A 25,794-nucleotide genomic window follows, 5' to 3' on the forward strand; every position below is an offset into this window, starting at 1 on the left:
GGATTAGTCCACTAGTACTTTTTGTATCTTATAAATTTGTTGCATGTTGACTTTTGTCTATCTTTTTGTTCAAACTTCAAAGAAACTGTATTCTATCCATTATACACCATCAATGATGATTGATGAGAGCATTCACGTTGAAAATGGCATATGCCATATGTTAGTTCAATTTAGCATAAAAGCCCAAAACCTCCACACCATCTAGACTTGTAAAATTTGAGTATTGCAAAAAAATTTGCAATTGTGCTACAGTGCGATTCTCATTACTTCAAAAAATTACACCAGGCCCATTGCTTTTGTAGTGGAGTAACTCTAAAATTACATTACAATCAGGGTTATAGAATAATGGACTTAGACTTGGGTTACAATCAGGCCCGTAGTTTTTGTATGATTGACTTAATTTTAATTGCAAAAGGTGATTACATTTTGTCACTTTTGTGTAAGAGGGTGGGCAACTGCACCAAATGGCCCATATGCATGGGGATATTGTTTTGTTACAGAAAATAACAAGCAAACCTATTGTACCTCAACATCTTTGCCATGTGCTTCTGGAAAAAAGTATTATGGCCAGAGACCTATCTAACTCACTCAGTAAGTTTTAAAAATCACAAATTTGTTAATAAGTTACAGAAACAATTTATTTAAAAAAATATTGATATAATTTATTATAATTTGTATAAAATAAAGTGGTGTCAGTGATGGACTTAAGTGTTATTAATATGATCCAATCACAACAAATCATATTAACGTTGTGAAAAATATTATGTCAGATGACTTTTGTAACTTTGTTTATCAAAGACTTTGACCCTAACTTTGATGGTTCATCAACTTTTATCAGCAACTACAATTATGGGCAAGCAGGTAAAGCTGTTGGAGCTGATCTCATAAACAATCCAGATCTTGTAGCCACAGACCCCACCATATCGTTCAAGACAGCCATATGGTTTTGGATGACCCCGCAAACAAACAAGCCATCTAGCCACGATGTCATCATTGGAAATTGGAGACCCTCTGCTGCTGACACATCAGCTAGTTGAGTTCCGGGCTATGGTGTAATTACCAACATTATCAATGGTGGCCTTGAATGTGGCCGTGGCTCCGATAATAGGGTGGCTGATAGGATTGGGTTCTATAAAATTAAGGTACTGTGACATACTGGGAGTAAGCTATGGGAACAACTTAGATTGCTATAATCAAAAGCCTTTTGTCTAAATAGCTTTGGTCCAAGTCAAAAATATGTTTAGCCAACTACAATAAGGAGACAATATAAACATATAAATTGGTGATTTTGTTGTTCCATAAGATATCTCAAAGCTTACAAATAAATAAAGAATGAATTATATAAATTTGAGTACTTTCTAAATTCTTCACTGCTTTGTTGGCTACTTCTTGTACGATGCTCACAAAGTCAACTGGGTATGATGCTCTCTTAATTAAAAAAAAAAATTGAATCATATTGCGTACCAATCTGCATAGCTGCCCTATATGTCTATTTCTAAGTGAAACAAAGTATCACTCAAACAATTTTTGAACACTTCTGAATTATGATTATTTTTAACTATCCAAAATACTTCAATTATCCACGGATGACATTAGCCAAACTCTTCAAGATTTTTACATGCTCTCTTCCTTTGTTCCTACTTATATGGACAAACAGTATTGTCATGTGTAATTGCCAAGTGCCAACTCAATATGAAATCGGATCTTTAAGAAGCAATCTTACTTGAACTTACATTTTAAAGCTTTAATTTCAAAAGGACTCTAATATATTTACTACTAGTGGGTAGTTTTTCACCTTTAAAATACAGAGAAAATTTTCAGACCAAATCACTGCCAATTCAACATACTAGATGATATTCCGTGCGATGTGCGGATACTTTACAATTTTATTTGAAATAATTTTTATGTATATTAAGACCTATTAGAATGCCTATTTTGTTGTATAGTATTTATGTTTGTCCACAATATTATTGAATACTTTGTATTTTTTTTTTCATATTTTATTAAAAAAAATTGTATAACACTATAAAGATTATAACATATTATAATATTTGCTGTTAAAATTAGAATTTATTTTTAAATTGATTAAATTATTTTGAAATATATAAATAAGAATGTAAAACATAAAATACTTTTATATCCTAAAATTACATAAATTTAAGAAACCTCCCAAACATTTCTTCAACCTCTCTATTCTCATAACCAAATATGGATACCTCAATCTCAAGCACTCAATTCATTATCTCAATGAAATTAAGGAAATCATTTGTGATTATGAGTATCAACATAAAGAGAACGTGATTAAACAAAGAGAAATCGGCAATAAGCACATCCATTTATCAAAATTTAATTATTTTTAGTTGGGCTTCTAAATCCTCAAAAAAAAAAAAAAAAAAAAAAAAAAAAAAAAAAAAAAAAACCTTTTGTTNACACCCAAAGATTTAAAATAAATCACAACTTTCATAAAATCCACAACGTCCAACTTCAACATCAAAACCATAAGCTACCATCACTGAGTAAAAAAAAAGCAAGCCCCTTTCCTTGTTTATAGCCTACTCATACGGGTTAGGATCAAATAGTATAACAATGTTGGAGTTATGTAAGTGTCATTGTAAAGTTGAAGACTTGAAGGTAAATGACATCGTTTTTGGTTTGAGTATATTTAAGATGAGATGACATGGAGAGTTGTTGGCATGTGTATATAAATGAGTAGAAGTAAAAATGGTGAATGGAAATGCAAAGAGTTTTTTGTGTGAGAGAGAGGAAAAGTCTTGAAATATTGAATCAAATGAAACAAATAGTAGTTTTGAAACACTATTGACTAAAATGTAACAAGAAGTAGTATTGAAATATTAAAATAAATAAATAAATAAATAAAGAGTCCCTATTTTTAAAGTTGTTCTTATCTCTTATATGATTTAAGAGTATTTCAATTCTTTTTAGAGTGTGCCACATGATAGAAACCCATGCTCTCCTACATGAGGTCTTTGCTTTATATATATATATATATAATTTTTTTTTTTTTTGATGATTATTGCATAGGCAATTGTATGTCAAGTCATTAGTAAATCAATTCATTCACAAGGTGGTGGTAAATGCCCTATTCCCTCATCCACAAGGTTCATTAAATACGGGAGGAAGAGTTTAAAATGCAGACACAAATCCTATTGCTATTGCTAATTGGCAGCACCCAAAGAGCAATTAATTCAACCGGCAGATATAATGGCATTAATGGACCACACCTCAGGATGATGACAATTAGGCCCATTTAATAATATTGTTCTAATAATATTATTTGTATTTTTTGGAAATATGTGTAGGTGAAAAAATGTATGGAAATACATCTAATGTTGTTTAAAAACTGAAAACATGTGTTTAGAGAGTCCAAATCTTCTGTCCTGCGTTTCATGCTCCACTCTATACTCTACCAATAAATATTTGCCAACAATAAATACTTACTAGTCTTACAAAGAATAGGAAAATCAAGGGCCCGTTTGGTACATGTACTTAAACACGAGTCCAAATCTTCTGTTCTACTTTTCGTGTTCCACTCTATACTTCAATTAATACTTGCCACGTGTTCACCTAGATTTTCCTATTCTTTGTAAGACTGGTAAGCTAACATTTGTATTTGGCTTTGAACTTACTCAAGCCACCCTTGTCTTCTCTCAAAAATAAAAAAGCCACCCTTGTCGAGCTTCTTTAACATTTTTGAACAAGAGATCGATAATTACCAAACCAAAAATGGGGAATAAGAAAGAAAAAGCTGTCATACTCTCTTTGAATTAATTCGTTCGCAATCCAAAACATCTTGAAATCAAACATCTTCATACTATAATTATCCTTATCCAATCCTAAACATGTCTCTATGAAAAAATTCAACCGATCCTAGTCATGTTTCTAAACAATTCAAATACCATAAGCATGCTACTAGCATATTATTGAAAGCTAGAAACTAATTAAACAAAAAATCAACCAAAACATTATAAAGCCAGGGCTTCTAGGTGATTTTAGGAACGTATGACCAAAGTTACATATGCAAACTCCTTAATCAAGCCGGCATACGCGTGCGCCTTGAGGCAGAAATTCTACATTCTAACTATTCTAGCCTAAACTAGTTCCTATAGTAAAAGAACCTAAAACTAGAATAGCAGTCAAGATAAACCCATAACACTTTCCTATATATATAGGTACATTTTCACCATCGTTTTGCACAAACACTCAAAAAAATGAAGCTCTTTTCTTTGCTACTTTTCATAGCTTTCTTGCTTGGAACCTCAGCAGAACAATGTGGAAGACAAGCTCGGGGTGCTGTGTGTGCGAACAACTTATGTTGTAGCCAGTTTGGATGGTGTGGTAACACACCTGAGTACTGTGGAAACACTTGCCAGAGCCAGTGTACTTCTGGTGGTGGTTCCCCTACAACTCCATCTCCTACACCTAGTGGTGGTGGCGGCGGCGATGTTGGCAGCCTTATCAGTGCGTCTCTTTTTGATCAAATGCTTAAATATAGGAACGATCCAAGATGTAAAAGTAATGGATTCTACACTTACAATGCTTTCATTGCTGCTGCTCGATCTTTCAATGGCTTTGGCACAACTGGTGATGTTACTACACGTAAAAGAGAGCTTGCGGCTTTCTTGGGTCAAACCTCTCATGAGACCACAAGTTAGTTCCACTGCTAATGATAAAATATAAAATTGATATCAGTGGTAAACCCAAATGAATATGATGTTATTTCAATTACAATTAATTGACCATATCAAGTAAAAAATACGTTATTATTAATATTATTGAACTGTATATCTCCCATATAATAAATAAGTATACGCTTATTGTAACTATTTTTACTTAAAAAAAGAAAAAAAAACTGTATAAAATACAACTATACATAAAAATAAATGTGACTTCAAAAAATTATATCAGGCCCGTAATTTTTGTAGTGGACTAGCTCTAAAATTACATTACAATTAGGGTTATAGTATAATGGACTTAGACTTAGGTTACAATCAGGCCCATAGTTTTTGTTTGATCGACTTAATTTTAATTGCAAAAGGTGGTTATATTCTGTGTAGGAGGGTGGGCAAGTGCACCAGATGGCCCATATGCATGGGGATATTGCTTTGTTACGGAAAATAACAAGCAAACTTATTGTACCTCAACATCTTGGCCATGTGCTCCTGGAAAACAATATTATGGCCGGGGACCTATCCAACTCACTCAGTAAGTTTTTAGAACCATAAATTTGTTACTAAGTTAGGGAAAAAAATTTATTTTCACAAATATTGATATGATTCATTATAATTGGTGTATAATAAAATGATATGAGTGATGGACTCAAGTGTTATTGATATGATCTAATCACAACAAATTATATTAACGTTGTGAAAAATGTTATGTCAGATGACTTTTGTGACTTCGTTTATCAAAGACTTTGACCCTAACTTTGATGGTTCATCAACTTTTATCAGCAACTACAACTATGGGCAAGCTGGTAAAGCCATTGGAGCTGATCTCATAAACAATCCAGATCTTGTAGCTACAGACCCCATCATATCGTTCAAGACAGCCATATGGTTTTGGATGACCCCTCAAGCGAACAAGCCATCTAGCCACGATGTCATCATTGGAAATTGGAGACCCTCTGCTGCTGACACATCAGCTGGACGAGTTCCGGGCTATGGTGTAATCACCAACATTATCAATGGTGGCCTTGAATGTGGCCATGGCTCCGATAATAGGGTGGCTGATAGGATTGGGTTCTATAAGAGGTACTGTGACATATTAGGAGTCAGCTATGGGAACAACTTAGATTGCTATAATCAAAAGCCTTTTGCCTAAATAGCTTTGGTCCAAGGCAAAAATATGTTTAGCCAACTACAATAAGGAGACAATATAAACATATAAATTGGTGATTTTGTTGTTCCATAAGAGATCTCTAAGCTTAAAAATAAATAAAGAAGAATTATATAAAATTTGAGCACTGGTAATTAATATTGTAGCTAGCTTTACCAAACTGTACGTCCGATTTTATATTACTTTCTAAATTCTAAACTATTCATTGCTTTGTTGGCTACTTTGGGTAAGATGCTCACAAAGTCAATTGGGTATGATGCTCTCTTAATTAAAAAGAGGTTGAATCATATTGGGTACCAATCTGCATATCTGCCCTAGATGTCTACTTCTAAGTGAAACGAAGTATCACTTAAAAAATTGTTATGCTTGAAAAGATATGAGCAAATAAGTAATCAAATCAAGGTTATTTTCCAGCAACACCTTTCAAACAATTTTGAACACTTTTGAATTATGATTATTTTTAACTATCCAAAATACTTCAATTATCCACGGATGATATTAGCCAAACTCTTCAAAATTTACATGCTCTACTTATATGGACAAACAATACTGTCATGCATGTGTGTAATTGTCAAGTGCCAACTCAATATGAAATCGGATCTTTCAGAAGCAATCTTACTTGCACTTACATTTTAAACTTTGAGTTCAAAAATTACTCTAATATATTTCTACTAGTGAGTAGTTTTTCACCCTTAAAATACTGATACAATATTTTCAGACCAAATCACTTCCAGTTTAATGATAACCCATGCGATGCGCAGATATTTTATAATTTTGTTTGAAATAATTTTTATGTATATTAAGACTTACATATAATATTTATTTTGTTGTATAGCATTTATGTTTGCCTACAATATTGTTGAATACTTTGAAACTTTATTTTTTTAATTCATATTTTATTAAAAAAAATTGTATAACACTATAAGACTATAACATATTATAATATTTACTGTTAAAATTAGAATTTATTTTTAAATTGATTAAATGATTTTGAAATAAATAAATATAAAATACTTTTATATCCTAAAATTACATAAATTTAAGAAACCTCCCAAATACTTTTTCAACCACTCTATTCTCAAAACCAAATATGAAAACCTCAATTTCAAACACTTAATTCATTATCTTAATGAAATTAAGGCAATCATTTGTGATTATGAGTATCAACATAAAGAGAACATGATTAAACAAATAGAAATCGGCTAAAAGCACATCAATTTATCAAAATTTAATTATTTTTAGTTGGGTTTTTGTATCTTTAAAAAAGAAAAAAAAAGAAAAGGAAAACACTTTGTGATCATCATCGATTTATTTATTTTATTTTATCACTATGGCTCATACCATAAAAAATAGCATTAAAAAACCTACAAAAAAACCTACACATTATGAGTTCTAAAAAAAAAAAAAAAAGAAGCTAATTTCATAAATAATCAATTACAATGTAACTTTCTCTTTCTCTTTCTCTTTAATTCTAAAATAAAATACACTTATGACATTTTCAAACCAAAATCTCAAGCACCTAAAGATTCAAAGCGAATCACAACCTTCATAAAATCCACAACGTCCGACATCAATATCAAAACTATAAGCTACTATAATTGAATAAAAAAAGCAAGCTCCTTTCGTTGTTTATAGCCTACTCGTATGGGTTAGGATTAAATGTATGACAATGTTGGAGTTATATAGGTGTCGTTGTAAGGTTGAAGACTTGAAGGTAAATGACATTGTTTTTGGTTTGAGTGTATTTGAGATGAGATGACATGGAAGGCTGTGAGCTTGTATATATAAAGGAGTAGAAGTGAAAATGGTGAATGGAAATGCAAAGAGTTTTTTGTGTGAGAGAGAGAGAGGAAAAGTCTTGAAACATTGAACTAAATGAAACAAATAATAGTCTTGAAATATTATTGAATAAAATGTAACAAAAAGTAGTCTTGAAATATTAAACAAAAATAAAATAAAATAAAGAGTCCCTATTTTTAAAATTGTTCTTATCTCTTATATAGCTTAAGAGTATTTTAATTCTTTTTATAGAGTGTGCAACATGACAGAAACTTATGCTCTCTTGAATAAGATCTCTGCTTTTATATATATATATATACACACATATTTGGATGATTATTGCATAGGCAATTGGATGTCCAGTCAATGGAGTGGAAAGTTAGGCATTAATAGTAAATCAATTCATTCACAAGGTGGTGGTAAATGCTCTATTCCCTCATCCACAAGGTTCATTGAATACGGAAGGAAGAAAACGCAAATCGTATTGCTATTGCTAATTGGCAGCAGCCAAAGGGTAATTCAATTGGCAGATATAATGGCACTAATAATGGACCACACCACAGGATGATGACAATTGATTTTCCTATTCTTTGTAAGACAGGTAAGCTAACATTTGTATTTGGATTTGAACTTAGTCAAGCCATTCTTGTCTTCTCTCACCAAAAAAAAAAAAAAAAAAGCCACCCTTGTCGAGCTTCTTTGACATTTTTGAACAAGAGATCGATAATTACCAACCCAAAAATGGGGAAGAAGAAAGAAAAAGCCGTCATACTCTCTTTGAATTAATTCGTTCGCAATCCAAAACATCTTGAAATCAAACAAGTATTGAAATCAAACATCTTATTCATACTATAATTATCCTTATACAATCATAAACGGGTCTCTATGAAATATTCAACCGATCCTAGCCATGCATGTTTCTAAACAATTCAAATACCATAAGCATGTTACTAGCATATTACTGAAAGCTAGAAACTGATTAAACAAAAAATCAACCAAAACATTATAAAGTCAGGGCTTCTAGGTGACTTTAGGTACGCATGACCAAAGTTACATATTCAAACTCCTTAAGATGCATATGCTAAGTCAAGCCGGCATACGTGCGCGTCTTGAGGCAGAAATTCTACATTCTAACTATTCTAGCCTAAACTAGTTTCTATTGCAAAAGAACCTAAAACTAGAAGGAAATTAAATAACTAAAGCAAGGAAAATAAAAGAAATTGAAAAAAAAAAGTGCTTACCTTAAGTGAGAACCAAACTTTGAGTTTGATCGTTCTACTTAGTTGATTTCTGCAGCCGTTCTATGACACAAACAACAAAGTCATAAGCTTTGAATTAAAGGGCTAGTGACCTAAGAGAGAGGCCTTGGTTAGTCCAATGGTGCTCTTAAAAAAAAAAATAGCTTATAAAAATAAGAGTTGGCCTCCAAATTAATATTTGAGTTAGGTGCTCTTAAAAAAAAAAAAAAAAGAATTTGTTGATTGGTCTATAGGTATGAAGACTGTAATAAATAATTTCATTTTTTATTATAAAATTATCTCTTGTATCTATTAAATTTTGAATCATTCATTTCTTTAAAAACTTCAATATTTCCATTAATTTTTTTCACTCAATTTGATTGACAATTTTGTAATTTATATTTGAAATTGAAAACTTTAAGAATTTCACTCTGGTCATTGAAGATGAAGTCAGGCTGAGCCAACCCATTTTGACTAGTAATCGAGCAAATCCCGTTGCACTTATCCTCTATATATAGTCAGATATACCCACCATTCACTTCCACTCATCACTATTGCTGCACTGCATTCACACACTCTCAAAGATAAGAAAAAAAAATGAAGCTCTTTTCTCTGATACTGTTTTTCTTAGCTTTCTTCTTGCTAGGAACCTCAGCAGATGATGTTACCAGCGTCATCAGCTCGTCTCTTTTTGACAAAATGCTTAAATATCGAAACGATCCTCGATGTAAAAGCAATGGATTCTACACTTACAATGCTTTCGTTGATGCTGCCAAATCTTTCAATGGCTTTGGCACAACTGGTGATATTACTACACGAAAAAGGGAGATTGCTGCTTTCTTTGGTCAAACCTCTCATGAGACCACGGGTTAGTTGCGTACGTTCTGTTAGGTTTGCTATAAAATGTTTTACGGAAAATATTTTCAGCATTTTACCATTTTTGTGTAGGAGGGTGGCCAAGTGCACCAGATGGCCCATATGCGTGGGGATATTGCTTGATTACCGAAACTAACAAGCTAACCTATTGCACAGCTTCAAATCAATGGCCATGTGCTCCTGGCAAACAATATTATGGTCGAGGACCTATCCAACTCACTCAGTAAGTCTTTCAAATCATTAATTAGTTCTTTACACAACATACACAGAGATCATGGAATTATGATTCCCTTTATTTGAATTTGATTTCTTCAATATAGATCAGGATTTTCAGATCAAATAATACAAATATAAAGTTGTATTCAGTGTAAGGTTTGCAACTTTGTTTATCAAAGACTTCAACTCTGACTTCAATTGTTTCACTATTGTCAGCAACTACAATTATGGGCCTGCAGGTAAAGCTATTGGAGTTGATCTGCTAGGTAATCCAGATCAAGTAGCCACAAACCCCACCATATCATTCAAGACAGCCATATGGTTTTGGATGACCCCACAAGGAAACAAACCATCTAGCCACGATGTCATCACTGGAAAATGGAAACCCTCCGCTGCTGACACTGCAGCTGGTCGACTCCCAGGTTATGGTGTAATCACCAACATTATCAATGGTGGCATTGAATGTGGCCATGGCCAGGATAGTAAGGTGGCTGATAGGATTGGGTTCTATAAGAGGTACAGTGATATATTGGGAGTTGGCTATGGGAACAACCTAGATTGCTATAATCAAAAGCCTTTTGCCTAAACAGCTCTGGTCCAAGGCAAAAAAATGCTTAGCCAAGTACAATAAGGAGATGATATAAATGTATGAATGGGAGATTTTCTTGTTCAATGAGAAATCTATAAAGTTAAATAAAAAGGAATTTAATAAATTTGAGTATTCGTAATGCAGCTAGCTTGACCAAATTGTGCGATTTTTTTATTGCTGCTTATATATAATTCGTTACTTTGTTGGCTAATTGTGTGAGGATGCTCACAAACTCATTCGATTACGATCCTGTAACATGACGTGTACATATCACACTCTTTAGATCTAAAAAATTAAATCTTAACTGTAAGATGGATATTTTTCAATTTTGAATGAAATTGAGGAGTTTTTTTTTTTTTTTCAAAGGATATGTTTAAACTAGTAAAACAAAACTAAGACCTATATTCATGCATTCAAATTACCTAAATAAGGATCATTCTCATCCATATCAATCCACTATATGAAAGTATAAAAATGTCACATTTTTTACGGGCCTACTCTAGGCTTTAGGTCACTTAGGCCATTGCCTAAGTCCCCTATTTATAAAAGACCTCAAAATTGTATTTGAATAATTATTTTCAAAATAAATTAAATTAAATTAAAAAAGAAAAAAAAGAAAAAAGAAAAAAAAAAACTTATAGATGAGACATGTATTCATTCAAGCATCTTCAAGAAAGCTCCCAAGATTGTGGATTGATATCTAAGATTCACCAAATAGTCCATTGTCCACGGCCTGATCAAGTTGCCCAATGGCCCACTAGGCTAATGGGTTGCCAAGCACATTGCTGTTGCTCTGCCCAATAACTCGAAATTCATAACTCCCTTAACGATTAGATACTTAAAGTGAGATTGTGTTAATAAAAAAAATTAAATAGATTTAACCATAAAAAATTAAATAAGTCTTAAATTATTTGATTAATTCCTTAAAAAAGAGATTGATTCTTCCCTTGTAAAAAATGATTATTTTCTTATAAAAAACTAGTCACTATTCCATGCATTGCACCTGATCGTTAAATAAAAATTATATATATTATTTATTTATATATGTTGTTTGAATGTATAATTAAATTCATGCAATTTATTTAAAAGTAATGATGTTAAAACAAATGAGCAATTGCTGTAAAAAATACATTTGTATATTTATAGGGTTCATGTTTAGAAAAACTTTCACTTAAATTTAGCTAGACCAAGGTAAACCGAAATGCTACATTAATGTGACTCAACAAGAATATAATAATAATAAATGTTATGTTTAAGATTTTAGATATTATGAGTTTGAGATTTATATATATATATTTTAATAAATTTGGATTTAGAATAGATTCTTTCTACCCAAACTTGTCTTTTTCCATTATGTTAGTGCACAAAAATGGTCCAAATGCATTGAATGGCCAAAGTAGACTGAACTAGACCGAATAAGACCAAAGCGGACCAAATCAGACAAAGGTGGACCGAATATGACCGAATAGGACCAAAGTGGACTGAATTGAGGTAAAAGTGGACATAATCGGACCGATGTAGACTGAATAGGATCAATGTGGACCGGATAGGACCAAAGCAGACCAAATGGATCAAATAGGACCGAACAGAACCTAATGGACCAAAGTGGACCTAATGAACTGAAAAGGACCTAAGTGGGCTGAATAGGATGAAATTGGACTGAATAGGATCGAATAAGACTAAAGTGGATCAAAGTGGATCGAGTGGACTGAATAGAACCAGTTTAGAGCAAATAGGACCGAATAAGACCGAACTGGACCAAATAAGACCAAAATGGACAGAATGGGCAGAATAGGACCTAATGGTGGACCGAAGTAGACCAAATAGGACCAAAATGGATGAAATAAGACCAAATGGAAATTAAAAATCCAATCCCAATGTGCATGATCATAATATTATATACATGAACGTGTTATATCATCAAAATTCATCATTTGTGCAACTAATTATTCTAAGAATTAACTAAATCAGAATACTTACCTATATGCATGACCTCTTGCAAATGATATGATGGTGGATCACTCTATAAAATATGGAATAATTTATTGCCCTTATTTCCTAGGATCAATGCATAGATCTCTCACTTTCATGGTAGAGGATATTATGCTTCTTGCTGTTGTGTGCTGTTGATTTTGTGATATGCAATCTAGTGTCTTCAGATTTTGTGGATTAAGGACCCTTGAAAATGACTACAAGACTTCATCATCATGAGGTTGAGATGATAATTTTTAATGGATGATGTGCTTCAAATTTGATGGGTGAAGCTTTTGACAATCTAAGTGCAAAACCTTCTCTCAATTGTGGGATCAGTTTTGCTCCAGATTTCTAAGAGAAAATTTCCATAAAGAGCTCCCCCAACTCCTACTCGCGTACATATGGACCGACCTCGTGCGCGCATAGCCATGGTTTTTGAAAATGATTGAATTTTTTTTTCCTTCCATCTTGCTTGACCAAGGACTCTCAATAATAGGTCCGTTATGTATTGTCAAAATTTTAAAAATTTCATTTATAGTTTATGTAATTATTAAAAACTTTAAATATTAAGCTTACAAAGATAGGAGCTAGTTAAAAAAAAAAATTGCCGATTGTTCTATACACTATAGTTATAAAGACAATGTAATTTTTTTTTTCTCGAATTTCATTTTTTATTATAAGAGTTTCTCTTGTATCAATTAAATTTTGAATCATTCATGTCTTTGAACACTTCAACATTTCCATTATGTTTTTTTTTTTTTTTTTTTTTTTTTAACTCAGTTTGAATGACAATTTTGTAATTTATATTTGAAAAAAAAAATTTAAGAATTTCACTAAGAAGATAGTGAAAGGTAGGGAATTTTATCTATATGAAAGAAAATCATCAAACACAATTTTTATAGGAGATACTAAAAGATGGTATAAGTTCTTCTAAAAATTAGTTAATAAATATATATAAGTCAAAGTTGATGATTTTATATACAATATATTTATAAATTATGATTTGTCCTAGTATTAAAATGCCAGTAAAACCAGTTACTCATACCATTTTGCATACAAGCATACACGTCATTGCTATATATAAGTGAATTTGAACTTTAAATGTCTTTAACTTACAATTTCAGTTCAAATTCAATGTCTATAGACGTGTGCAAAAATGATATATGCGTAATTATATATGCGTAATTCAATGCGTAATTATATACGTGTTTGGGGTTCGTCTCAACTCTTTTTTCCACATTTTCCCGTTGTTAACATATTTCTGCCACGTAGAAGTTGGTCCTAACAAGGAATTTCAATCCGCAAAGGAAGGCATGCAAGATAGCCTTATCTCAACAACACTACACTATTTTCCACAACAACCCCCCCCCCCCCTCCCCCCTCCCAGGCTCTAGTTTCAATTGTAGGCGTTTTTATACTCTAATAAAACAAAACATGGCCACAACCCACTTATATATAAATACCAAAGCACTACCCAACTTTATCACCCATTTTCTAACTCAAAATTAGAAGATTCAGAACCCTTTCTTTTGTTTCTCTTTTTACTCTCTTCTTATCTACTGTGTACACGCCACCGCCCACTCTACTGGTTCCAACAGCCCCTAAACAAAACAAAACCCTCAGCTCAGCTTAGCCCTCCTTTCAAACTCAGTCCTCACGATCCCCAAAAAAAAAAAAAAAAGGACCATTATTTTCTTTCTTCTTGCTTTCTTAAAATAAATCATTCAGAGCAAGGGCCAAAGGGTGAGTTTTCAGTTTCCGCTTCATCTCTTTTTAGTTTTTTTTTTTTTTTTTTAAATAAAAAATACAAGAAAATTTGAATAATAGAAATGATGATGGGTTGATTGCTTAAATTATAGTGGAAATTTTATTTTTTTCTTGAGTATGAATAATATCCATATTATTAAGTAAAAATTTCTAATTAAGATTTTATTTATTTTTTATTCTTTTCAGGTTAATTTTTGAGTCATATTCTTAAAGCTAAAAGAATTATGAGCAAACGAAAAACAATTGATGCATTGTTAAAGAAAAAAGATGTTAGCAATTCAAAATTTAGGACACCTGTGACTGTAGAAATAAATGTGGCTGTAGAAATAAATGCTGATACTTCAATGCCTGATGAACACCCCTCTAAATGTTCAAAAATTCAGTCTAAAGAGATAGATCATGATCCAGGATTACGTAAACAAATATATGAATTTCCTATCAATAAACAAGATGAAATCCAAAAATCTTATCTCAAAGAAGGTCCATATCAATCTAAATATATAGACTGTTTATACAACGATGATAATCATCGTCATCAAAAATTGGCCCCCCCATGTAAAAATTCATGGCTACGCCCTTGAGCCCACAGGTAAACAAGCCATCCAGCCACGATGTCGTAATTGGAAAATGGAGACCATCGACTTCTGACACTTTAACTAGTCGAGTCCCAGGCTATGGTTTAATCACCAACATTTTCAATGGTGGCCTCGAATGTGGCCATGGCTTTGATAATAGGGTGGTTGATAGAATAGGGTTCTATAAGAGGTATTGTGACCTATTGGGAGTAAGCTACGGGAACAACTTGGATTGCTATAATCGAAAGCTTTTTACCTCAAGCTAAAATGGCTCTGTTCCTAGGGAAAGAAAATATTTGGATGAGTGCAACATGGAGACAATATAAAGGTATTTACATTGGAGATTTTCTTGTTCAATGAGAAATCTCTAAACTTGCAAATACTTAAAGAATAATTATCGAACTTATAAGCAATGCAACCAGCTTAACCAAAGTGTGTGATTTTACGTTGTTGTCTAAATTATTCACTTTGATTGCTGAGAGAGAGAGAGAGAGAGAGGGAGAGAGAGAGAGATTAAGAAAATCATAAGAACCTTGAAAACATAAATTACCTAAACATTCAAATTTAAGCACATTATTGTATATACCAAATTCACATGATTGTCGTTTATTAATTTGAGAGATAATCAAATGATTGTCATAGTGTCATAAGTATAATCACTATACCATTTTCATCAAAGTGTGATCTTTCTCATTTACTATGGATTTTTGGCAGCTTGGGGATTGGGGAAGGTTTGATATTGTGGGTCTTCAAAGAAAAAAGTTCATCTATATATAGAAGTTGTATATGTGATTAATTTTTTTTATATCTGTTTTCAACCTTTATTTTGAAATAAAATTATTGATTTTTTTTTTTCGTTTTTAACTAATTGTAGCATTGAACAAAGTGAAATTTTTTTTTTTTTGAAAAAAAATAAAGATATTTAACATTTGCTAATTATTCTGTGCCTCACAGGCTAGCAACTAGTACATCAAAAAAAATTAAGAATAACATTTTTTTTTTTTTTTTGTTAAGTCCCTTAAGCCACATCAGCCTGGCATTTCAGTCTATTCGGTCCACTTTAGTCCTATTCTGTCCATTCGGTCCACATTAGTCCTATTCAGTCTACTTTGGTACTATTCGGTCCACATGGGTTCTATTTGGTCCGTTTCAGTCCTATTCAATCCATTTTGTCCAATTTGGTTCTAGTCGGTCCACTTCGGTCATATTCAGTCTACTTTAGTCCTATTCAGTCCGCTAGGTTCTAGTCAGTCCACTTCGGTCTTATTCCGTCCACTTTGGTCCTACTTAGTCCACGTTAGTCCAATTCAATCCACTTTGGTCCATTATGTCCACTTTGGTTCTATTTGGTCCTACTCGGTCCACTTCAATCCGATTTGGTCCCCTTTGGTCCTATTAAGCCAATTTGGTTCATTTGGTCCTATTTTGTTTGCTTTGGTTCAACTCAGTCCACTTTGGTACTATTCCATCCAATTCGGTCCTACTTGGTCTCGTTCGGTTCATTTTGGTCCATTTTTGTGCACGTACCCAATAGGAAAAAATAAGTTTGGGTTGAGAGCACCTATTTTAAATCCAAATTTACTAATATATATATATATATAGATCTCATACTCAAGATTAATATCTAAAATTTTAAGCATATCATTTATTATTATGCTTCTGTTGAGTCACATTAAATTTAAGTAAAAGTCTTTCTAAATATAAAGGCTATAAATAATTAAATACACTAAATGTAATTTTTAGGGCAACTACTTATTTGTTTTAATGTAAGCATTCAAACTACCGTCATAACGTCTTTACTCTTTACCCAAAAGGGGTTAGACATCTTGGATGAACTCAACCATCTTCTTGGATGCATAGAAATATCTGCTAGCAAAAAACTCATTCTCAAAGCATGAAAGTTAATTGTTTGGAAAAATAAATATGGCTGGCCCATATCCTTACTTGAAATTGAAATAGCTTCATGATTTTATGCTTGTAATCGATAAAATAGCAAACCTCAAATGATAATGGCTAAACCATTAATTAGAATCGATAATTTAACATGGTATGAAAGCTAAAGATTCTGAATTTGTTCACCGTGTCTTGGATTCAATCTCTATCATCTTCACTCTAACTCCCTTTTAAAATCTCATGTATTGGACCTCATCTATTATCTTAATTCTCAAGTGTTGGATGGATTTCACCTATTAAAAGGGATCGAGTTTAAGTCACACTTACGTGAAAATGAATATTATAAGAACATAGTTAAATGATTAAATTTTTTGTATTTCAAAAACTTTAAACTTTTAAAAAAATCAGTAATTTAATAATAAAAACATCCGATCTGGTCATAAAAAATTGATCTAGGACCCTGACATATGGAGATGACTTGACTGGAGGTACGGAGATGGCTTGACTTGAGGTGATCAGATCAGAGAAAGTAGAACGCGCATGGAATTGGTCTAGTCAACTGCTCCATTGTAAACTTGCCATTGCATGAAGTCGTGCATGTGCGCTGCGATATTAAATACAGAAGACTTTGATCTGAGAGATCTCACATTCACTTCCATGATTACCACCTATCAGTGCTAAACAAAATTCTTAGAAGAGATTATGAGTTAATCACTTATTCTATTCATGGTCATGCGCTTTCTTGCTTTATTGCCATTGCTTTATCTTGTATTTGCTGGCTCTTTTTCGTTTGTGCAGCCATTGTGTCATGATGATGAGAGCTTTGCCTTGTTGCAATTCAAAGAAAGCTTTATTATCAATCAGTCGGCATCTCATGCTCCTTCTGCTTATCCAAAGGTTTCGTTGTGGAGGCTTGAAAATGACAATTGCTGCACGTGGGATGGTGTTCGGTGCAACGAGAAAACCGGTTATGTGATCAGCCTCGACCTTAGTAGCAGTTGTCTTTATGGTTCTATCGATTCCAATGCCAGTTTCTTTCGGCTTCTTCATCTCCAGAGGATCAACCTTGCCGACAATCACTTAATCACTCTCAAATCCCTCTTGGTCTTTGGCAACTTTCAAAGTTGTTAGGTTCTAAAGACTTAGGATTTAATGTATTTAGAACTCTAATGTATAATGTTGGCAAATTATGATCAAAACAATATGTTTAGTTGTAAGGTTGAAATTTATCAACCATCTTGTTGGCTTTATTCCATGCCAATTTACTTGTAATTTAAGCACTTAGTAACCTTATATTTAGGTGGAATCATTGTAAGGGTAGTGTGTGAGAAGATGTGAAGAAAAGCTCAAGTATGTGCAAGAAGGCAGAGTTTCGTGGCTAGGACTCGCAGCTAACTAGCGGTTAGGACTCGCGGCTTGCAAGCCGCCAAATGCTAGCACGTGAGATGCACACAGGGAAGCTGAAGGGTCACGTCAACTATCGTACTACAGGACAAAAGTTCCAGACTGGCTAAACCGTTACGTCACGACTTGAACTCGCGACTTGGACAAGCCGCGAAGTCAAACAGCCAATCAGCCCTGTTTGGCAAAAACTGACTCTTCGTATTCCAAACACACATCACTATATATAGACCCTTATACCCACAAAATTGATAGAGCTTCTAGAGAGAATTTTTGTGAGAGAAACTCTAGAGAAAAACAAGATTGCCTCATCTCCAATCTTTACCTTAGAGACTCTACAAATTCATCTACTCTCTTCCTCTCCATTGTTATACCCTTGAGAGGTCATTAACCAAATACTTATCTCACCACACCCACGTCTGTGAGAATGTTCATTTTGTACTAAAGGAAGCAGTTTGGAAGGAAACACTATACATTGATTGATGTTATGGTATAGTAGTGGAATCTAGGAAGTTAAAGAAGAAATATATTCGGCGTAATCTCGTTGGAGCAAGAAGCTTGGAGGGCTTAGGTACTTGGGTAGATTAGGCTTGTAGGGTCTTCTGCTGTTCATGTATCCCAACTACATTCTTTAGTGGATTATTTACCGCTTGGAGGGTGGCAGAGAGGTTTTACACCGAGGACTTCGATTTCCTCTTCGATAACATATCGTGTGTTGTCCATGTGTTTGCATCTTTCCTTCCTTTATCTTTGCCTTATATTTACTACTGTGGGTGTGTTTATATTTGGCTTAGATTGTTTATCAATTTTGTTGTAAGCTTGTTATCATGTTCTGCACATTAACTGTTTGATATAAAGCTTGAATTGATAATTTTGTAATTATGGGTCCAAACGTTCAAAGGTCTTTTACACATTTTTGAACTTTCAATAGTCTTGTTTAGGCTTGCTTAAAGTTGTATAATTCATGTAAAGTTGGAATCTAGAGGCTGTAGATGCATTAGTGCATTTCGGCTTGGCTCGATCGATCGAAGGATAGACTCGATTGATCGAAAGTCGGCCAGAATGTTTTTCTGCAGAATTTCCAACTCACCCCTATTTTATTAAACGTTTTGGGTTTTATGTTTTTGCCCTAGGTATATAAGGCAAAACCTTATTCACATTTTGTGAGTTGCTCTGGTTGTATTGTTGCTCATATTTTGCGGTTTGTTTGAATCTCTTGTGAGATCCTTGAGGAGCTTTCCTTTACATAAACTTAGGGTTTTCAAGGTAAAGATATTATCAACACCTTGATGATCAACTCAGTTGCTGCCATTGGAGCTTAAAAAAACACAAGCAGGAGTGCTTGTATCTTGTGGAGAATCCAAGAAAGAAGGAGTCCGTAGATTCAAAACTTGCACGTGGTCATGTCAGTAAGTTCTACTGGTGGGTAGTATTAGGAAGTCGAGCGTGGGTGCTTGTAAGTCCTTTTGTATGAACTTCGATTCTTTCATATAGTGGATTCAAGTTTACCTTGAGGATAGTTAAGTTAAATCCTCCCTAGGTTTTTTTACTGATTTGGTTTTTCTGGATGATCATATCTTTGTATTCTTTATATGTTCGCTGCTTTATATCTTGATATGATTATTTGATTGTGTTAACCTAGATTTGCATAATTTGACTAAGTTAATCACTTGGCTAATAAACTAAGTTAATTCAATTGTTGTGTTTTAAGGGGTCTAAAAACCTAACAAAAGCTAACATATCTAAACCTCTCAGAATCTGCATTTTCTGGTCAAATTCCATCAGCTCTTTTACAGCTTTCTGAGTTGGTTTTGCTTGATATCTCTAGTAATCCATTGAGTCTCCAAAGCCCTGGCTTAAGAGGTTTGGCTGAGAAGTTAACAAACCTGGAACAACTTCATCTTGTTGGGGTTAATATATCTTCAACAGTGCCTAATAGCTTTACCAACCTAACTTCCTTAACATCTCTTCTTCTTGAAGATTGTGGCTTGCATGGTGAGTTCCCTAGTGGAATTTTTCAACTATCCAATCTTCGATTACTAGATTTGGGGTCCAATCCAGATCTTTCAGGACGTATTCCAGAATTCAATAGAAGCTTCCCCCTTGAATATTAAAGTGTTAAAAGCATAAGTTTTTCTGGTGAGCTACCCAATTCAATTGATAACCTCAAGTCATTATCTACTTTTGATGTTAGTTTCTGCCATTTCTCTGGATCAGTGCCTCCTTCACTAGGTAACGTTACTGAGCTCATTGAGTTACATCTTAAATTTAACAATTTCAAACCTTGGACTTTGTCCTGGCTTCATAAGCAAACCAAGCTGATTATTTTGGACGTAGCAAAGACCAACTTGTACGGCAACATTCCATTTTCTCTTGTAAACCTGACCCAAGTTAGATTTTTACAACTTTGGTCAAATAAATTAACTGATCCTTTCCCATCTTGGCTAGCAAATCTAACCCATTTAACTGACCTAGCACTTGGGGCTAATGAATTGCACGGTCCAATTCCAACTTCGATTTCCAATCTTGTGAATCTTCAAAGCCTTACTTTACATTCAAATCATTTGAGTGGCACAGTGGAATTTGACTTATTTTACAACCTCAAAAACCTAACCGACCTTGAATTATCCGTAAACAATCTTTCATTGCTTGTCAGGCCTAATACTACTACTTCTCGTGAAAAATTTAAGGTATTAGGACTGGGTTTTAGTGGCCTAAGTGATTTCCCAGATTTCTTACAAAGCGAAGATGAATTGGAATATTTGGTACTCTCTCAAAACAAAATTCATGGCCAAATACCGAAGTGGATGTGGAGCTTGAGTAAAGACACTCTCCATTGTTTAGAGATGTCTAACAATTTCCTCACAGGTTTTGAACAAGCTCCAGATTTTCCACCTTGGACTAATCTACGAGTTTTGGACCTTAGCCGAAACGAGCTGCAAGGATCACTTCCAGTCCCACCACCTTCCATCTACGTTTACTACATCGCTAACAACATGTTTAGTGGAGAGATCTCACCAATGATCTGTAATTTGAGTCTTCTTTCTATCCTTGAAATGTGATACAACAATTTGAGTGGCTTCCTACCAGGATGCTTGGGCAACTTGAATGACCTTTTGATTCTTAGTCTACAAGGGAACAACTTTCATGGTAGCATTCCACAAATGTTCATGAGAGGCAGCAAATTGAGGATGATAAATTTAAACCAAAATCATTTACAAGGGCCTTTGCCAAGGTCACTACTTAATTGTACCAAGCTGGAAATTCTTGATCTTGGAAAAAATTATATAAATGATACTTTTCCATCTTGGTTCGGCATTCTTCCAGAGCTAAGGGTTCTCATATTGCGGTCTAATGGATTTCATGGTGTTATTGGAGAACCTCTAAGCAATTTTGAATTTCCAAAGTTACAAATTCTTGACTTTTCTAATAATAGTTTCAAAGGTAAGTTGCCATCTAAATACTTTCAAAATTGGCAAGCCATGCGAATCATTGATGTAGATCGCTTAAAATATATGCATGCAATTCCAGGCTTCCAAATACCAGGAAGGATATGGTCAGCTCGATATGATTACCAAATGAGTTTGACAAACAAAGGAATAGAAACAAAATATTGGAAAATCCAAGATTTCTTGGTGGCCATTGATCTCTCAAGCAATAGGTTTGAAGGAGAAATTCCAGAAGTTGTAGGGAATCTAAAAGGACTTCATATGCTCAACCTTTGCAACAATGTTCTTGTAGGTTCTATCCCATCCTCTTTGGCGAACTTTACAAACTTGGAATCGCTAAACCTTTATCTAAACAAGTTGTCTGGAGAGATTCCTCCGCAACTAGCAGAGCTCAACTTCCTTGCATTCTTGAATGTGTCTCATAATCGTCTTACAGGACATATACCACAAGGAAAACAGATTGTGACATTTGAAAACAGTTCATTTGATGAAAATGCAGGATTGTGTGGAAGTCCATTGTCAAAAAAATGCGATCATGTTTGAAACTCATCACTTCCACCTTCAACTTTTGAAGAGAAGCAAAGCTCAAAGTCTCCAATTGAGTTTGGTTGGAAAGTAGTTGTGGTGGGTTATGGATGTGGATTGATAGTTGGAGTCCTTATTGGGCAAATTGTGATCACAAGGAAGATTGATTGGTTTATCAAGACTTTTGCAATAGATTAACCAACGCGAAGACTGGTGAATTGGAAGGGACGTCGAAATTAAATTCAGTTTAGTAAGATATTTCTCTAAGAAATAAATAAATCCTGCAAATGTTTCTTGCATTGATATTAATACTGATATTGATGATATCATTCTATTTCTTTCCTCAAAAAAAAAAAAAAATCCCTTATTTTTTTGGTGACCTTGACTTTGTCTCAAGATAGTCTTTTGCATCAAGTTTCTAGTCCAAAAGTTCAATTAAAAGAATTTGATCTTTATTAACAGTATATGCTACGGTTTAAGGTTTGAACGGTTTTAAGACTTCGATGATGAATTGACATGTGTGGTCAATTGGATCTAGGTACATGGCCATGTGCAACATTAGTGAAACCAAGGTCTGAATTTTTTAAGTTATTTATATATATATATATATATAAGGCAAAACTTAGGTACAGTACCTTAGTTTCCCTTTTTAAAATTCTGACACGTTGCTATTTAATAATCACGGCTAACGGTGTTAATTAAAAAAAAAAAAAAACTCTATTCCCCTGAAATAAAAAAAAAAAAAAACACAGAATGCCAGAGGTCTTTAAAAAAAAAAAAAAAAGCTTATACAAAGACAATGAAACCTTTTGTTTGTGCAAGTTGAAGGAAGAAGCTTGAGTGTGGGAGTAGGGTTTGTTGTTGTTGTTTTTTCTAGAGAGAGAAAATTAAAAATGCGCTCTTTTTTGTGTTTTGAGGCTTTTAGAGAGATAGAGAGAGAGATGAGAATGAATAATAGTGAGAGAGAGAAAGGGTAATAAGAAAATGACAGACCCTGTGGGGAGGTGAAGTTGCTAAAATGCGCCGGGGCCTTATGTTTGACACGGAAGTAAAAATTGGTGCATTACCTTAGTTCCCTCTTAAAATTCTGACACTATTTAATAATCACAATGGACGGCTAACGGCGTTAATTACCAAAAAAAAAAAAAAAAAAAGAACTCTATTCCCCTGAATGAAATCAAAGAAACGCAGAATGCCAAAGGTCTTTCAGCTCACCATGGACGGCTTCTCAAGACCAAATCACCACAACTGAGCAATGGCAGCACTAGATTCAGAGAAAGGAAGATCCAAAGCCCACAAAGGAAGAGAAAGTTGATTTCTTTAACCTTCCCTGTCCCATACCCTATGAAGAAATCCACCGCGAAGCTTCTCTACCCATCAAAGTTTTCAACTTTTTTCAATAATGCATTATGGGTCTTAGTTTAATCTTACTATTTTCATGTTTTTTCCTCCTCCTTTAGTTTAATCTTACTATTTTCATGTTTTTTTGAGGGAGCTAACCATGGCGGATCAGCTGCCCTTTCATTCTCTCTCTCTAACCCTCGTAGATCCTGTACTCTCTCTTTTCCATGTTAAATTTTCTTTCAATAATTTAATGGATCTACTGTCTATGTTTGGGTTTCAATAATTCAATGGGTTTATGCTGGGAGCTGGGTCCTGTGCAAATTGGTGTGTGAGAGATGAATTTTCTAACTGGAGATAGTTGGTGTCTAACGCCGTTTAATGAAAATCTTAATGAGACACGTGTTAAACTTTTAAAAATGGAACCTAAGTATTGTCTAATTAATTATATGGGGCTACAGATTTGGGATGTGCACATGTAACGCGTGGGGGAAGACGAAAAGGCAATTTGGGTTTGTGGGGGTGTTTTGGGGGGTTGTATTGCGCACCCGGCGCTTGTTAGCGTTTCTGGGCATCTTGTGAGGAGGATGATATTTGACAAGTGTATACTAGTGACTCTAGTCTAGTAGTAGGTGACACGTGTCATGTCGGTTGGCCAATTGGGTCCCGATCAAATTTGACTGGTCAGTCTACACTATTTTATACCATTTTTTTATTTGTGTCTTGGGTGAGAAGGAATCCATATTCCGAATTCAACCATATGTCACTAATTTTTAGGAACTGCATTATTTTTATTTATCAATACTATTATTATTTAAGGAATTTTTTCTATTTGAATTCTTCATTTTTTAATTCAAAAATACTCTTATACTTCTATATTTAAGTAAAAACAAAATTAAAGAACAATCCAATAAAAATACAACTCTAATTTCCACTAAAATATTGTCTAAAAAATAAGATCACTCTCTTATTAATTTTTAAATTGATTTATTCACTTATAAATTAAATTTTCAAAATAAAAATTATATATATATATATGTAACACAGTTTTTTTTTCTACAAAATAGGACCACCTTTTTTTTTTTTTTTTGTTCTCAATCCAATTTGTATATTTCCTTCAAGACCACGTTCTAACTTTTTTTTTTTTTTTTTTATTAAGACTTACCGGTTTTTTTAATATAATTTTTAGGTTATGTCATAATCTAAAAATTGAGATGAATGGAAAATTATGACACTAGACCAAGAAAAACAAAAAAAAAAACCTCATTACATGTGCAAAGTATGTGTGATGAGACTAGTGTGTGTGTGTATTGTTGTAGTTTTAGAATTGGATTATCCCTCTCCCCAAATACTAAGGGAATGCCTTTTTTTTTTCTTTTTTTCTTTTTTTTTGTTTTTTGAGAAAGAAGGGATTGCATTTGGCTGTGAAGATTTGAAAAAAATATATATATCTTCACGTCCAAATTGCTTAGTATGAAATTTTAGAAAAATATTGTATTTGGAAATATTGAGTAAAATAAACACACATAAGGAAAAAAACTAAAATTTTTGTTATTCTTACACTCTTCTATCCTTACAACATATCCAGCCCTCTACTTTTCTATCATTTTAAGTTCTAACTGAACTTAGCCTAAATGACATAATACCATATACGCTTTTAGATTTATACTAATATTTAATTTGTGCTATAAAAATAATAAAATTTATCCATGTCAAATAATTTGAGATTTCTCTGCATCCGTGCACATAGTCCATCAAAAAGACAAGCAACCCATATTGAATTTGAACTGTTTAACGAATTGACAAGAAAAAAAAAGGGACAAAACAAAACAACACCATGCGTACTTATAGAGTAGAGACTTGAATCTCATCTATTCAACGAAAGCCATCACATGCTCTCTCACTCACAAAGGGGGAAAAAAAAAAAAAGAATTCACGTTTGAGCTTAGCTTTCTTGCGAGGAAGTATCTCGGCAGAAGTTCTTGAGTTACGAAACTTCATCTATATTTCAGCTTTATTATTCAACCACGAGTTGTACGCGATCTTGACCAAGTCACAAAGAATAAAAACAATAATAATTAATATTGAATATTAAATGAAATTTGTTTAAATAGAAAGAAATTAATGTATTTAAGGATTTATGATATTTGTTTCAACATATAAAGCATGGTAAAAAAAAAAAATGGAAGGAGAAAGTTAAGGAATAATATTGCTCTTTTTTTTCTTTTTTCTTTTTTCTTTCTTCTTTCTTCTTTTTTGGGTAAACCAGGATCATATTATTGAAAGAAAACCTTAATGGTAAAAAAATTATTCCT

At 33.3% G+C, this 25,794-nt stretch overlaps 3 protein-coding genes and 1 pseudogene across 3 annotated transcripts; all 4 read left to right on the forward strand.

The window, feature by feature from the left end:
- The window catches only part of LOC112030220 (endochitinase-like), a 31,535-nt pseudogene extending 30,323 nt beyond the window's left edge, over positions 1–1,212 (forward strand).
- A 3,014-nt stretch (positions 1,213–4,226) lies between these two features.
- LOC112030228 (endochitinase) lies at positions 4,227–5,841 on the forward strand. Its single transcript, XM_024062919.2, has 3 exons — positions 4,227–4,668; positions 5,076–5,223; positions 5,472–5,841. Exons 1-3 carry the CDS (start codon positions 4,230–4,232, stop codon positions 5,839–5,841), a joined length of 957 nt encoding a protein of 318 aa, XP_023918687.1. The 5' UTR covers positions 4,227–4,229.
- Positions 5,842–9,418: 3,577 nt separating this feature from the next.
- Positions 9,419–10,678, forward strand: LOC111998255 (endochitinase). The gene is made up of 3 exons (XM_065763814.1): positions 9,419–9,741; positions 9,822–9,972; positions 10,182–10,678. The coding sequence occupies exons 1-3, from the start codon at positions 9,471–9,473 to the stop codon at positions 10,549–10,551; spliced, it is 792 nt and encodes a 263-aa protein (XP_065619886.1). The 5' UTR covers positions 9,419–9,470; the 3' UTR covers positions 10,552–10,678.
- Positions 10,679–14,860: 4,182 nt separating this feature from the next.
- LOC112030219 (receptor-like protein 7) lies at positions 14,861–22,156 on the forward strand. The gene is made up of 5 exons (XM_065763807.1): positions 14,861–15,079; positions 17,562–17,867; positions 19,961–20,237; positions 20,382–21,191; positions 21,300–22,156. Exons 1-5 carry the CDS (start codon positions 14,861–14,863, stop codon positions 22,154–22,156), a joined length of 2,469 nt encoding a protein of 822 aa, XP_065619879.1.
- Positions 22,157–25,794: the final 3,638 nt, after the last annotated feature.

The sequence above is a fragment of the Quercus suber genome, unplaced genomic scaffold (genome assembly GCF_002906115.3).
Source record: "Quercus suber isolate HL8 unplaced genomic scaffold, Cork oak 2.0 scaffold_526, whole genome shotgun sequence".
NCBI classification, from domain to species: Eukaryota; Viridiplantae; Streptophyta; class Magnoliopsida; order Fagales; family Fagaceae; genus Quercus; species Quercus suber.

What these genes read in the sequence shown, in the direction of transcription:
- LOC112030228 (XM_024062919.2), top strand. Translation starts at nt 4,230, where the DNA reads ATGAAGCTCTTTTCTTTGCTACTTTTCATAGCTTTCTTGCTTGGAACC. An exon ending in AACCTCTCATGAGACCACAA is followed by an intron (nt 4,669 to 5,075) that starts GTTAGTTCCACT and finishes TATTCTGTGTAG; the next exon opens with GAGGGTGGGCAAGTGCACCA. An exon ending in GGACCTATCCAACTCACTCA is followed by an intron (nt 5,224 to 5,471) that starts GTAAGTTTTTAG and finishes AACTTTTATCAG; the next exon opens with CAACTACAACTATGGGCAAG.
- LOC111998255 (XM_065763814.1), top strand. Translation starts at nt 9,471, where the DNA reads ATGAAGCTCTTTTCTCTGATACTGTTTTTCTTAGCTTTCTTCTTGCTA. An exon ending in AACCTCTCATGAGACCACGG is followed by an intron (nt 9,742 to 9,821) that starts GTTAGTTGCGTA and finishes ATTTTTGTGTAG; the next exon opens with GAGGGTGGCCAAGTGCACCA. An exon ending in GGACCTATCCAACTCACTCA is followed by an intron (nt 9,973 to 10,181) that starts GTAAGTCTTTCA and finishes CACTATTGTCAG; the next exon opens with CAACTACAATTATGGGCCTG.
- LOC112030219 (XM_065763807.1), top strand. Translation starts at nt 14,861, where the DNA reads ATGGCTACGCCCTTGAGCCCACAGGTAAACAAGCCATCCAGCCACGAT. An exon ending in TCACTCTCAAATCCCTCTTG is followed by an intron (nt 17,868 to 19,960) that starts GTCTTTGGCAAC and finishes GCTCTTTTACAG; the next exon opens with CTTTCTGAGTTGGTTTTGCT. An exon ending in CAATCCAGATCTTTCAGGAC is followed by an intron (nt 20,238 to 20,381) that starts GTATTCCAGAAT and finishes TCTCTGGATCAG; the next exon opens with TGCCTCCTTCACTAGGTAAC.